Consider the following 12,863-nt stretch of genomic DNA (forward strand, 5'->3'; position numbering starts at 1 on the left):
ATTTTTTTATTGGCAATTTCTAGCATCTGTTTTTTTATTTGTCTACTTTACGCACTTATTTAATGATCATTCGAGATGTGGGTAATAGGTTTTTCTTTTTAAAAATGTAATAGGCTAATATTTCTGAATATATTTAAATAACACGTCATTTTAGTTAGGTGATCAAATTTAGTAGGCCTACTATTTTTATTTCAGTAGTATGTAGATACTGCAATGACAATGAAGACTATGTGAATACTTATTAAAAGACATATTATTAGAGTATATTTTCTTGCAAATCTCTGAATTTTTCCGTAAATTAGTTGTATAACTTTCTCGTACTTGTCACGTAAGTGTACTTTACCACTGAAAGGAAATTTCCTTATATTTAAGTGTAACTATGTTTCTTAACATTTTAGAAAAAAATTAAATAAGAACATTTGTAATTGAAAAAGTGATTACGATGATAGATTTTTAAAGTTCGCAAATAACTAAACAAGGGAGTCAATGTATATTATTAGTTTTTATTCTTAAAAACAATGCAAATAAACCAAAAAACTTATTTATTACCAGAATTGTTTAGTGATACAATTTAATTAAATCAAATATAATAAATGAGCTAGTACGTAGTGGCATAGTTCTGGAATTTTTTGTAGCCAAGAAAAAATCGTAAATGATAAGAACTTTTTTTTTTACTTTTCACAAATCTTTAGTTACAAATAGATATGTAACAGAACACATGAAGCTTTCATTATTTTCAAAACGTATGCTAGGCCTATAATGTAAATCATATTGGTAAATTATTTCTCTATGTGTGTGTATATCAGTGTGTATGCATTAACAATTTGCATCTGGTCGAGCATGTAGTGCAAACAAACTTGGGCGCCTCCGATCACAAATCCTGTCCACGCCACTGCTAAGATCTAACCTTCTTCTCGGCGAGCAGCTACTCCGCATTCCACAAACAGCCGCTCTTTCTTGTTACAAATAGAGATATGTCTACATTTGCAGTTCGTCGTATTCCTGGGTGCGTTTTAATTTTTTGGGGCACTGTTCACATTAGAGCAAACAAACGATCGCTCAAAAAATCTTTGTTATTTATTTTGCCCTTTTAAAATCAAACCAGTTTTAATTTTGCTGAAATTAACTTAACTAATAATATATGTTACAACTTATTATACAAGTTATCATTTAGGCTTTTTTTTAGTTCACGCACTATAACACTTGTGGATTTTGTAAATTATTTTAATTTCATTATAGCTATATAGGTTCTATATTTTTATCCATAAATAACTTTCGAAGTCATGGTTTTACAATATAAGGACGTATAAACAGACACAACGAAATGAATTATGACAATGACACTTTTCAGGTTAAAATTCGACGTTATTGGTTACATTATGAAATAATTAATATGTATTAATATTTCATCCAGTGACGTATGTATAAATTACGAAAACCATTTAATTAACTATTCATGTACCAATGATATATATTTTTCAGTATGACAATAAAACAATTGTGTGATTAAATTCAGGTACCTTAGAAAATAAGGAAAAATAAAGTTTATGAGTATTTCTTGAGTGTTTTAAATCTACAGGTATGCAGCTTGGTAAAGATGCGAGGAAAGGTAATTTATCTAAAGGAGTGACCGTAATGAGACTTTTTTTTAAAGAAATGTTGAACAGTTTGCACATAACTGATTATTCCAATCTAGTTAGCATTACTTTCATTGTCACCTAGATCCGATTACTGTTGATATTATATTAGGGGTTTTTAAATTGCCAATTCTGTATCTTATATTTTTTTGTAATTCTTGAGAATAATTTATTTTTTATCTACTTGGGGTCGATTCAGATGGCTGAGATGGGCGCATCTTATGTGTAAGTTCTATGATATTTATTAGCTTGTTTCTTTGGCTTGAATATGTTTATCAAACATACTGTACGTTTTTAATGGAACTAAAAGTATATTGTAAAACTACAGCTATTTGTAAATTTTTGCATCTACACAAAATCTACTGTGTCGCTACTTTTTTTTCAGCAATAATAGGTACTGGGTCCAGATGCTTGCCCGGGTATTTATGCTTTGGGTTCTCCCAGTAATTGCATTAGAAAATGTTATTTGTAAACCCTGAATAACTTTTCAGAATTAACTGCACGCATTATTGAGCATAATAAGACAAAAATAAAAACAATAATTGTTGAAAATTATATAATTTTTTTTGTTTAAATGTGCCAATTTTCGTGAGCACGACAAGAAATATTCTGTATAGTTTCCAAAAAAACTTATTTCATATACGAAATAAATAACCATAGCAAATGTGTTGTACAGATTCACAAAATGTTAATATAGAATCACAAACTAGCTATTTCTTGGCAAATGGTTTCCAAAGGATTTTTTTTTGTAAAAGTAGAAAAAAAAATTCTGTCCTTGTACTTTATTTCTTATAGATATATTGCATTTCTACTTTCTTTGCCCTGAACATTTGCGCAGTAGCAGAGTAGTTTTCCCACGTCGATCGTCTTCCCCGAAATACTTAATAATTTATATAAAATATATGTGGTTGCCAGCGACTGAAGGAGAGAAACGGGAAGCAAAGAGGTTATGTCGTCGGCGCCAGCCACCCGCCCGTGCGGAATGACGCTGTTAGTTCTCGGGAGCGCCGCTAGAGCGCAGCACTTCACGGAGTCGCTCTCGCGCGCCCCCCTACCCGCCCCTCGCCCAAACTTCAACCCCTTCCTCGGCAAACAGACAAGCCAGCGTTCGCTGTAGTACTGCGAATAAAAAAATTTAACGCTCGATACTTCGCTCTCCAGCTAATTAATTTTATTATTAATTCGTGCACCGGGTACGTTAGAGATTGTTTTATATTGAAATAATAAACACTGCCGTTTCAATAATAATGCAAAGTGTTTAATGGTTCTGTTGTCTTAAAATTAGTGGTGATTGTTGAAAAAGAAAAAAAACTGTCCGTGCAAAAACTACAGCCTCCCGCAGTCATTGAAAAACGCTGAGAATTTTTAAATTTATTTCAATTATTCTTGTCTTCAGGATTGTCCTGTACGGAGCCAATCACTCACTATCTTCCATGACAGCTAAACGCGTTTAGTGCTGTTTCAGTGGTGCAGTTCTGTTTTCGAAAAAAGCCTCCAGTACTTGTGCCACTGATAGAAACTTGTCTACTAGAGTTTTATTTTTTTGTTTCTCCGTTGTCCTTGAAAATTGGGATACGTAGAAAAATACGACCAAAAATAATGTCAATGTTCATAGTAAAGCTCCGAAAATGATTATGCTAGACAAGTCATCTTACTTGAATAAAAAACTAACTCGTGATATTTAGTCAAATTTTGGATATGATTATTTTGTTTTTAATAAAATTGTAGCACAATTTTTATGTCGCTCGATTGAGCACAGAATATCTTAAGACTACCGTACCTATAACTTAACGGTAGTCTATTATCCACTTAGTCCGCTGACTTGGTGCAGATTTACTTAATTAAAATGCTCCTAAACATGTGAACTCCCCGAGCATTCAGCGCACCAAACTAAAAAATGCCTGAATCAAGTTTCTGAGATATAGCCCATGTAGTCGCGCAATGCGGTTTACAGCTACTCAGGATTCGAATGAAAAAAAAAAACAGCAATTGGTCAGTTTCATAATGTGATACTCACGTACGTAAAAACATTAACAACTTATCGAATCTTTTTGTCCTCTGCCTTTCATAAGAAAATGACATTATACAATTTTTTGTTTCATAGAAAGTTTTAACAATCACATGAATGTCATTACAAAATAAAAGTTCAATAAATGTAAATTTCAAGTATTATAAAATGGTTAGACTATAATAAGCGAAGACAAATTAATATAGACAACTGAAAAATAAAAAAAAGCATATCCTTTGGAAAAAAAGATATTTTAAATCTACAGTGACATTGTCTTTCCTTTGGTTATGTGACTTAGCAACTAAAACCACTGGACTGAACGTGTCAGATTGTAAATTAATGGCCAAAAGAAAGAGTTATAGATAACGACAATTTTTAATCCTAGCCACTACAGATATACAAACAGTTTTTTTTATCTTCATTTGATAGGATACTCTGAAAACTTGTTACTTTACTTCTCTGCATACATAAAAACAGGTAAAGAAAGTACAAACTCTGTGTAAACAGGTCCGTCCCCAACTAATATTTACTGTCTAATGTAGTTAAAATGAAATTTATGTTGTTCGGTTTAGAGTTCTAATCTCTTTAAAAAAAAATGTACTTTTGCAGAAACTACGAAACATTTAATGATATTCCGAGGTGAAAATAATATATAATGTATTAAGTACAAAACTTCCATGTTATATGTCTTAAAAATATTTTTAGAATCAACTCTAAACCAATGTCCAGTAAATGCTATAAATAATTAAAAATCACTAGTTCAATTTTGCGAGATTTTATTACAAAACTAGATCCAAATTAGTGTGTACATACTCGTGGTTAAACTTTATTTTTCAATTCAGACCCGTTTTATCTCGTTCACCGTTTTTTTTAAAATTAGGTTATAAGTAAATTTTCAGGGAAATGTATTTTCTCGGACGATGACTCAGGACAAATATTAGTTATTCCAATCACTGTAAGAATATTTTGGTAACTTTCCCAGACATAGCTTAGCATTCAATTGCAATTCAGGGAGGAATTGGAAATTTTAGTGAGTGAATCACTAAGTGAGATTTTTATAGCATGGCGATGAGTAAATACGCATACTAATGAACCAAACCAGTAAATAAATTATATCTTATTTGGCTCATTAGCACTGACGATAAGAACAACCTGCGAGATGGAACAAAATAAATGTTGATTTGTGTGTTGTGTTTACGTCTGTAGCTAATGGCCTTGCTCTTGACGAGGAGTCAAATGTCATAAAAAAATAATGTGTTTGTGCTTGGTGATTGGAATTAGTAAAAAAAAAGTAGTATCTCAAAACTGCGTACGAAACGAAAATGTGTCTGGTTGGCTGAAAGTAAGGACAATGAAGATTAACAGTTGGTAAACACTAAGAAATTTTTATGATGACGTGAGCTAAACTATTCTTATATTAAGAGACTTAATAGCATAGGCAATCTGAAACAAAATATACTCTAATTATTCAGTCGCAAAAATTTCGCGAATATTTTCAGTCGCTAGCATAGATATGTATCGCACTGTGAAACTGTATAAAATGGCTAGGCTGAGATAAATTGTTTTTTGTTTTAAATGGTTTTTTAATAGGAAATTTAACATATTTGTATAGTTAGTATTACAAAAATTTACATTTAAAAATTATTTTGTATGTGTTTGGAAACAATTCGGAAAAAAAAATTTCAAGACGTGAAATCTTTTTTACGTTGGCTTAGCGTCTGAATGTTCGGCAACAATGCACGAGCTTTCACCAATGCGTTGATTATTTGAAGGTGCTCGGCTGTCAGGTTGCATGTTTGGGGTGTTGGAAGGTACAGCTCTCGAAAGGAGTTCGCGCCGCTGCCGCTGGCAAACAGCGTCGCGCGGTGCTCCTCAGAGCGACAGCTGGAGACGAGTGGCGTGACGCGGACTGTACCTTCACTCGCACTCGCCTCTCCGGCCGCGCCGTCCTGCTTGCCCGGGCGGTTTTTATTCCTGCTTTATTTTCCATCCGCCCTCCTCCTCCCCTCCTCCGACCAGCCACCGACCCTTCATTTCTTCTTCTTCATCGCGGCCGCTGCCCTCCCTCGCTGCTCCACAATCGGCTCCTGACTGCGTCCTGCCGCCCGGGTCCGTGCAGGTGCCGAGACACTGGAGGGCTTTCCAACTGCGTCGACTGCGGCGCCCACAGGGAGCGAAGCCAGGCGAGCACGGTGCCCTCCAACACCCACTGTCCGGCGCAGCCACTGCTGAGGCTTCGCTCCTGCTAATTAATTACGTGGAAGGAAAACATACACGTTCTCTCGTGTTTTGCTTGTTCCATAGAAATTGTTTAACCGCTCACCAAAAGGGGGGAAAAAAAGTTTTGTAAGGGTATAAAATAAAAATCTCGATTTCTTATTTACCACCACACACGATTTGCTACGATAAAGGTACATACCTGTATATATATTTTTATAAGTTATAATTATACTCAAATGTTATTCATGCCACTGCATGAATTTTTGTTTACATTACAACCTAAGAGTTGCAGTAATTGCGTCTTAATTAAAATGGTTGTAATTGCTTGTTTTTCGAGCCATATTTTGATACCACACAAAATAAGAAAAATACATCGGATATAATACTACCAACATCCATTTTTTTTATATTATGATCGCTTTACAGGTTATATTAATTTATTTTACACGAAAAAAAGCTTCCGGAGAAATAGTTTATTTACTATAAATAAATTTTTTTTCAACAGTTGACGCACACTTTGGTGCAAGGAAAAGGGGCTTCAGGCCACTTAGGTGCTAACCCGGTGCTCATAAATGAGTCGTGTTTTTGGTATTGAAACTCCTGGTAAAGTCTCGCCAAATATGAGTGTGCCGTCAATGCAATCATAGCCACTAACAATTTACAAAAATACAAATATCTACAATAAAACTTCGTTCAGTTATTGGTTTTGTTTTTATGGACTCCATTGGATAGGGTTCTGATCAGAATTTCATAATTTTATGAAACGTTGGATAACCATAGACGCCTGCTTGCCTAGTGCTCGAATATGTGCTAGAAACTCGCCCGTTTAAGGAATATAATGAAACATTTGACTGTAGTTTTGATATCTAGGCTATGCTTGATGTAAAATCATCAACTAAAGTTTCTGTAAAGTAAAAATTTTGTCCGAGAATATAGAGAACCCTTTAAATATGGCTAACTTATAACTGGAGGTCCAATAACAGCAAAGTGCCTGTGCAAATATAACTAGGGTTAGTTAAAAAAAAAGTCATTAACTTGTAAAATTCATGTCGTATAGTTGAGGTCAGTTTATTTACGGTAGGCAAATATTCCAAAAATTGTTTCATTTCCGAGACCATTGTATAGTTCAATAGGATTTCGCGATGACTTTCCATAAAAAAAATAAGGCTTACACTTACACACCATTTTAGTTATTTCGTTAATTTTCATTTTTAAATTTTATGTTTCAATTTTAACTTTTCAACTTCACTTTATTTGACAAATGTTATCTTATAACGGTTTAAAATCACGTATGTGTTTGTTATTATTATAATTTTCATTAATATTTTCGACTCTAAAATAAGGTTTGGTAAAAATGCGATGAGGAAACGTGAGAGAGCTGCAAGAGAACTCGGTTGGCAGGCCCGCAGGTCGCCAGAAGCTGCCGAGCAGGCGAGCGCCTAGCGCCAACGCGCCGCTTCGCTTCAATCCTGCGCCTGTTCTCCTCCGCCCACCCCTCCGCACCCACCCCCCCCCCCCCCCCTCCAAGGAGGTAGGGGCGCTCGCGACGGCGGGGAGAGCGAAGGCGCAAGTCTTGGGCACGTGCGCACGCGCGCAAGGAGCTTCGCAAGGAGTGCGTGCCGAAGAGAAAGGAAGAGAGGATAAAAAGAAAGAAAGCGGGAGGGGTTGGAGGGGTGGCGCCGACGCCGGAAGAACCTGGGGGAGGGAGAGACGCCTTGCGCGAGGAGGAGAAATGAGGGAGTCTACGTACGCCTGCGAAAGAGAAGAAGGCAACCCGCTCGTCACGCTCTTTTTTCATTTGTCCCTCCGCTCCCTTTCAGTTTTTCCCACGCAGGGGGTGGAAAATGTTTTCACCGGACATGCGTTTATTTACGCCCCCTTGTCCTACCGTACGGACGAACGCGGAATCGAAGTTGACGGCGACACGTTAAAAAAAAAAAATAAAAAATTTACCGCGGCTTATTATGGCAAATCGATCTTTTTCCCCCTCCCCTGATATTTCCACCCCGCGCTGGCCGGCCGCCTTATCTCGGCGCACTTGCCGCGGCGGAAGAAAGGCTTGAGCGGGCGGAGGGGCGGGAATGTGGGCCGGGGGTGGCGCGGAGGGAGGTTCTTGGGGGCGAGCGAGCGAGACGGCTGAAGAAGGGTGGTTCGCCGAGTGGAGGGGGCTGCAGTCGCGAAGGGGAGAGAAGCGACGGAGTCCGTGTGTGCGCGCGCGCGTGTGTGTGTACGGGGGAGGAGGGAATAAAAAAAGGGGAGGGAATAAAATAAAAAAATGGAAAGTAAATGCAACCCGGAGGAAAAGGAGAACAGAAATAAGGGAAGAAGTGACGCCCGAAAAGGGGTTCGCTTCTCCCTTTTCTCGGCGCTCAGTTGTTGGTTCCGCGGCGCGTCGGAAGGACGCCTCCAAGCGTCCACTCGCGACTTCTTCCGCGTCCACGACTCGGGCCGTCGATCGAACACATCCTCTATTCTTTAATATTCCCCCGATTGCTCCGCCTCGTGGTTCGGGATCCGCGTCTTCGAAGGGGAGTTGCGACCCGCGACGAACTATACATACATATATCTCGCCTGGGGGTTGGGCGCCCTCCAGGTCACCGGCTGTTTTGTGTTGTTATATAGATAGGGAAACACCCACTTGGGCACCCCTCTTGCTTCCTTAGCGGGGTCTTGGCCTCCCCTCCCGGGCACCGCCCCTCCCGCGACGCCGCGCGCCAAGACGCTCGTGGCCGCGCCGACATGAGGCTCGCGCCGCGCGCCTAGCAGTCGGAAGGGGGGCGAAGCCGCCGCCGGCGGCACGGGACGCCCTCGTCTTCAGACGGTGTAAGCACGCCGACGCAGACGGTTGCCCCGGGAGCAGCTTCTCCGCACACACCCGCCCCCTCCGGCCCTCACGCCCGGTGTGCGTCCCCAGCGCACGTGGTCTCGTGTCGCCACAGTGCACATCGCCAGTCGCCGCCAGGCTCCGCCGGTGTTGTGCGTTCTGGCGACACGAGCCGTCACGTGCTGGCCTCTCGCTCCTGCACGCCTTTCAACTCAACTCAGCCTGTTTCAATACTTCATTTATTTCTGAAATACAGTCTCAATTTCGACAGCCGGAATTCTTAACAGTCAGTGGCAGTAGAGAAACACACATGTTTCGGAACCAAATTAAACTGGCTTGCAGATTGCAATTATTATATTTATACAAATATACTTATATATATTTTTTCCAGGGAGAGGGTGCGAATGCGTTGCTAATCTCCTGTGCCGTGGCCCGCGCGGCTGTTGCAGGCACGTGCTGCGCAGCGCTCCTAGTCGCCGTCAGCCCGCCACGTGGTTCTGCGACTCGCCGCTCCAGGGCGCGCCACAGCCACAGGTGCCCCGGCACCGCCGCGAGACAGCCCAGAGAAGCGGAGGCGCAGCCGGCGAGGCCCGCTCAAGACACCGGCAGCTCCGTCCTCGGAGAGCCCCCAGCCCCGAGCGCCGCCCCTTCTCGCCGCCACCGCCGCCAACCTGTTCAAGATTGCGGACGTCACGTACAACACGATTTCGACGACGCCCCTGGATCTGCGTGCCACGCCCTTGCCGCTGGAGCACGGCGGCAGCAGCAGCAGCAGCAACAACAACAACAGCAGCAACAGCAGCAACAACGGCGGCATGTCGGCCGACGTGCAGCAGCAGGCGCGGCCCGTGTTCAAGATGAACCAGGACTTCTGGCAGCAGGCGCGTGGTCCGCCGCCACCAGGAATGCCTCCGCCGCCGCAGGTGCAACAGCAACAGCAACAGCAACAACAACAGCAACAGCACCAACAGCAACAACAGCAGCACCACCAGCAACAACAACAACAACAGCAGCAGCACCAGCAGCAACAGCAGCAACAAGCCGGGGGCAACGCCGGCCAGATGCCGGGCGGGGGCGGAAACAACACCAACCCAGCCGTCAACAACGGAGTCATCGCCATCCCGGGTGCCATGAGCGTGTCTCCGGCGCCCGACGCCAAGATGATGACGGAGAAGCTAGTCAACGAAATACAGGTGAGCCTCTGGCCTTCGCACACACGCACACACGCACACACGCAACAACCAATCACAACACACATGCTCTCTCTCAATTCCCTGGTGATGTGGCAGCGAAGAGAAAAATACTTGTTTCGCTGGGTCTTCGAAGCTGCATTGCCTGTCTAGGCCGAACAATTCACAAAATTACTTAAGTTCGATGTTCTATTCAAAAATAAATAGAATTCAAAACAAAAAAATTGTTCTTTTATCTTTCTGCTACGTAAACGATACATGAACGAAGAGCTGTTATGTATTTTTTGAACGGAAATGTTTTACAAATTTTATACATGACTAAATTAACAATTCATAATAAGAACGAAGTTGAATTCTAAATTACTTTCATGGAATCTTTACACGTAGTTGTAGTTGACATATAAAAAAATCTATGTTATCGCCTGCTTTAAATGTCATTGAATCACGAAATACAGTAATGACGTCTTAGAACATGCAAATATAAAAAAATAAATAAATACGTATATTGCCGTAAATTTGTTTAATGATATACTACACAACACAGTGTTACACTATTTCAAATTTCTTGACAAACTAACCTAATCATAGAAGTGAGTAGCTATAAGAGTGGCTTTTGTTCTGTCTAGACTTAGTTTATTTATGTTTCGCTTTCTTCTTGGATTTGCGGACACTTTCGCAATCGTTAGGTAATAATTGTGTGCACAAAGTAGTACAATCCATAATTATAAAAAGGGCGTAAACGTACGATCTGGCATGAATCATAGACCGTAAACGTGTATAAGGCTTGAATGTTTAAAATATAAGACTTCACTACGCACAAGTGATTTCTGACACGATACCACATGTATATTATTTGTTAGAAACTATGTGCTTACAAATATTTTAAATATTTATTTACCATAATTTTTTTCAAATCAAGAAAGAAAAAAAAAGCTAGTATTTTATCGTTTTCCCTGCGGCAAATGCTTTCACAGTATATATGTGAACCGAAATTTTTTTCGCGTGTACGTAAAAGTATTTATGTATTCATCTCATTCATACATTTAACATAACAAATTATTTCCTTTTACAATTGTTTCAAAAATACGTGAGGAATACTCGATTAAGTGCGCTTTGATTTGTGACGATAACTGCTTACTTTAAAGTACAGGACCAATTTTTTAACGCGTATTACAGCAATTTAAAAGTCACGTGACAGTGATCATAACTTACTTAAACTTGTCCCTTTCACTAGAAATTTGCTTTCACGCGAATTTAAATTTAAAGCGTGCTCTCTGTCAGGAAATAAACGAAGTTACCTGATGGTCGTCAGCATTGCTTACGGGACGATGCATTTAACTTGGTTAACGTCCTGTTTCGACCCTTGACCTGAAAAGCTATCATTTTTCTTCTGCGTTGTTATCGTTCATCTAAAAACAATTTATTCTAGGCTATTTTAAATTAATCTTTACACGATGAAAAAATTTAAACTGATATCTGAGAAAATTATATTGACATAAATTGGTTACAAATTTTTGGCAGATTATATAAGTGAACTTAAGTCTTTCGTGTAACGTAATATAGTATCTTAAAACCTATTATTTATGTGAGGAAGATAAAAAATATTAAAGCTTAGTACAGTTTAAAATGTATGACATTTTAAATTCGCACGAGTTATGCCTTTTCAAAATATTGTGAGGGAATTTAACAAATTGTCAGTATTGTGATACACAATTATACAATATTTATATGAACGTTCTAATTTGATATTCTTAGACATAAAAATTAAACACATACAAAATACCCGCTAGAACTAAATTCAGTTTAACAGCGTGCAATTCAAAACTGAGTATTTTTATGATGAATGTAGTTTTATTAATACATCCTGAAATCACAACCAAATATTTTACAATAAACTAGATTTCAAGTATAATTTATGACAATTTTGGTAGGTACTTAGTTCCAACCAAGGTAAAATAACAAATAATACACCATGTTTGCGGTGCTATGTTAAAAAAATCAAAATCTGTTTACAAATGTCGTTTAAGTAATTTTTATTCTAGTGGAGAGAATAATTTTTTGGTTGTTCTTCACAATTAGAAATATAAGTTCATACAAAATACACGTTTAAGAAATAAATATAGCTTAGGTTTTAACTTATGTACAATGTTAGCAAAATAAACGTACATAAAATTGTTTCCGTACTTATTACTCTAAAGTTAATGACATTCGACAACTTTTATTCAAAATAATTATCATCTACTGTATTATACGATTAACATAGAAATAGATTTCATACGAGTTTGCTAGTTTTAACAAGTGTTTTTTAAATTAAATATTTAATACTGTACCAAATAAATGAATGTCTAACTTTAACTTATTTTGTAATCGCGAAGAAGAAAGTATTCCAAAGACGTGTTAAAAATTAATATAATGCAACAGTCTGAAACATATCACATTATATTTCGTCACTCATGTGAGTTTTTTGTTAATTTATAACGTAATTAATTATTTTGTGGCTTTTAAAAGCTAATTTGGTATTACATTTTTTATCCATTCGTAATCGATAACAGTATTAAATTTCTTGCTGTGAAAATCAAGCCCATGTTAAAGGTTTTTAACAAACTAAATTAAAATATTTTCGTCTCAACACTCGATTATTATTGAAAACATAGTTTAAATTTTATGAATTACTTAAAATTTGGTCACAAATTATCTTCCTTGGCAGTTTAACTACAAGCCGTATTCAATCATAGCCTAGGGTTACATCATTTAAGTGTAGTTGTAATTAACTTAATTTTGTAATTTAATTAGAGGTAAAAAAATTTTGTTATAAAAATAATTTAACTAAAGTCATCAATTAGGATCTCGCATAAAAAATATTGGGAATTCACTAAATAAACACGTTCAATTCTCTTTTAAGCTAAGCAATTAAACATTTTTTAGTTAGAGCTTATTGTTATATTATTTTGTCTTCTAAAGACAAAATATTATAAATTTCCTTA

The 12,863-nt window shown here is 38.2% G+C and overlaps 1 protein-coding gene across 2 annotated transcripts in view; it reads left to right on the forward strand.

Moving 5' to 3' along the window:
• The window catches only part of LOC134529223 (zinc finger protein 628-like), a 384,650-nt gene that overhangs the window by 35,447 nt on the left and 336,340 nt on the right, over nucleotides 1-12,863 (forward strand). For both annotated transcript variants that reach the window (XM_063363097.1, XM_063363096.1), the window contains exon 2: nucleotides 9,139-9,882. In XM_063363097.1, the coding sequence (XP_063219167.1) occupies nucleotides 9,505-9,882 (378 nt within the window). In that variant the 5' untranslated portion in view covers nucleotides 9,139-9,504. The remainder of the gene's footprint in view (nucleotides 1-9,138; nucleotides 9,883-12,863) is intronic.

This window comes from Bacillus rossius, chromosome 2 (genome assembly GCF_032445375.1).
Source record: "Bacillus rossius redtenbacheri isolate Brsri chromosome 2, Brsri_v3, whole genome shotgun sequence".
Taxonomy (NCBI): Eukaryota; Metazoa; Arthropoda; class Insecta; order Phasmatodea; family Bacillidae; genus Bacillus; species Bacillus rossius.